Source organism: Fukomys damarensis, unplaced genomic scaffold (genome assembly GCF_012274545.1).
Source record: "Fukomys damarensis isolate Sample0158 unplaced genomic scaffold, DMR_v1.0_HiC HiC_scaffold_37, whole genome shotgun sequence".
NCBI classification, from domain to species: domain Eukaryota; kingdom Metazoa; phylum Chordata; class Mammalia; order Rodentia; family Bathyergidae; genus Fukomys; species Fukomys damarensis.
In genome coordinates this window covers 11132948-11135133 of record NW_022900949.1, presented here as the reverse complement: position 1 = coordinate 11135133, position 2186 = coordinate 11132948, and the positions used below count along the sequence as shown (strand labels likewise).

General features: G+C 62.3%; 1 protein-coding gene across 1 annotated transcript in view; it reads left to right on the top strand.

Annotated features, from left to right (window-relative positions):
* Window positions 1–2186, top strand: part of Hcn2 (hyperpolarization activated cyclic nucleotide gated potassium and sodium channel 2) — a gene marked incomplete at both ends in the record, with an annotated part of 9789 nt that overhangs the window by 1020 nt on the left and 6583 nt on the right. Inside the window, 2 exons of the mRNA XM_010635149.1 lie at window positions 128–289; window positions 1448–1666. Coding sequence (XP_010633451.1) covers window positions 128–289; window positions 1448–1666 — 381 coding nt within the window. The remainder of the gene's footprint in view (window positions 1–127; window positions 290–1447; window positions 1667–2186) is intronic.

The window sequence follows — 2186 nt, the reverse complement described above, 5'->3', positions numbered from 1 at the left end:
GATGGGGCGGGTTTAGGGGTTTGGGGAGGGTCTGGGGATGCCAGCTGGCCGTGGGCCCTGTGAGAGCCTCAGAGAGGGTGCAGAGCTGGGGTGCAGTGGTGTGCAGGGGTCTGCTGTCTGCCCCCAGATCTTCCACATGACCTATGACCTGGCGAGCGCAGTCATGCGCATCTGCAACCTCATCAGCATGATGCTCCTGCTGTGCCACTGGGACGGCTGCCTGCAGTTCCTGGTGCCCATGCTGCAGGACTTCCCCAGCAACTGCTGGGTCTCCATCAACAACATGGTGGTGAGCGCCCCCCCCCGCCTGTGCCCAGCGCCTCCTGCCCCTGCACAACCCCAGCTGCTCCTCAGAGCCCCTCCAGGCTGCTGCCAACTGCTGAGTCCCACCTCCCCCACCCCTGGCATCCACAGGCAACTCAGCTCCAGGCATTCCAGGGCCACTGGGATCCTTGTCATCCCAGGATCTGCTCAGGGTTGTTTTCCGATTTATTCTCTCCTTTTTGTCTCTATACAGAAGGAACCCAGGGCCTTCACACGAAGTTACTTTCTAAGCCCCTTTTCTATTTTTTCATTTTAAGACAGGTTCTTGCTCAGTTGCTAAATTGCTGAAGCTGGGCACAAACTTGTGATCCTCCTGCCTCAGCTTTCCAGAGTGCTAGGGTGACAGGCGTGCACCGCTCAGCTTACACAGAATTTTTTAAAGAAAAATGCCCATCTCATTCCTCCATTGGGAAATAACACGGGCCGTAAGAAATAACGTGACAATGCCGCTTGTTTGCTGGCCCTATCATGGCTGTTAAAAAAAGCACCTGGAGCCGGGCGTGGTGGCTCGCACTTGGGAGGCTGAGGCAGGAGGATCACTGAGTTCGAGGCCAGCCTTAACTACACAGTGAGACCCTGTCTGAAAAGACAAATGAGAGCCGGCAGGTGCTGAAGCTAGGTGACACTCCAGTGAGCCTTTCTGCTGCCTTGGAGCCAGAGGCACATGTGGGGCCTGGCGTGTGTGGCTGGGGTGCAGAGCAGGCCACCGTGGACGGCGTCAGCAGCCCCTCCCCGGCGCCTGGCACAGCTGCCCGGGCTGAGGAGCCTATTGTCTGACAGCCGCCTGCACAAGCAGTTTGGTTTCCTGGATGTCCTCTTCCCCCTCCCCCGCCGGGTCGGCCGAGGGCAGCCAGACGCAGGACCTCTGCCCGCCTTTCCCCTCGGATCCAACTCCAGCACCCCCACCTCGCCTGTTCCTTGCGCCCGCGGGCCTTGCAGCTGCTCCGGTCAGATTCAGGAGTAAAGTAGGAAGTGGCCTGAGGCCCACCCCAGCGCCGTCCTGCAGTGACACATGGGCACATGTCTCTGGCTCGAGTCTGCTCCCCTTGGTCGTCTCTGTGCCCGGGGCGGTGGGGGGCGCACCCTGGGGTGGCGCTACCCCACCTGCCCACACTGCTTGCAGAACCACTCATGGAGCGAGCTCTACTCCTTCGCGCTCTTCAAGGCCATGAGCCACATGCTGTGCATCGGGTATGGGAAGCAGGCGCCTGAGAGCATGACCGACATCTGGCTCACCATGCTCAGCATGATAGTGGGTGCCACGTGCTACGCCATGTTCATCGGCCACGCCACCGCCCTCATCCAGTCGCTGGACTCCTCCCGGCGCCAGTACCAGGAGAAGGTGGGGCTGCTCAGGAGCCTGAGGGGGGACGCAGGCCCCCTCTCCGCACAGAGGCCAGGGAGGGGCCCGGGAGGGTGAGCGTGTGCTCGGGGAGGCCCGAGGCTCCTGGGCCGTGATTAGAGGTTCAGAGCTGAGGTGCTCAGAGAGGGCAGGCCCGGTAGGGGTGCTGAGGCCAGGTGTCAGGGACACAGCGGTGCAGAGCACAGGGCAAGCCTTGGGGGACAGCGAGGCAGTCAGGGCTCCTGTACAGCCTCTGGGTCCTAGGTACCGTGCTCAGCCATTGGTTCCTGTGTGCCTCAGTTTCCCTGCAAGGCCGAGGGCCCACCTGGCCCCTCCCAATGCCACCCTGTCTGTCCTGCCCCATGGGCCAGCCCTGGCTGACAGCCACAATGCCCCCAGCAGTGCCAGCCGGGGAGGCCGGGTAAGCTGGGCCCCATGCCAGGCACCCCACTGTCCGGAAGCTGTGAGCCTCACACCCAAGCATGAGCTGGTGCTGCCACCCGCCCGCCATCACGGGTTC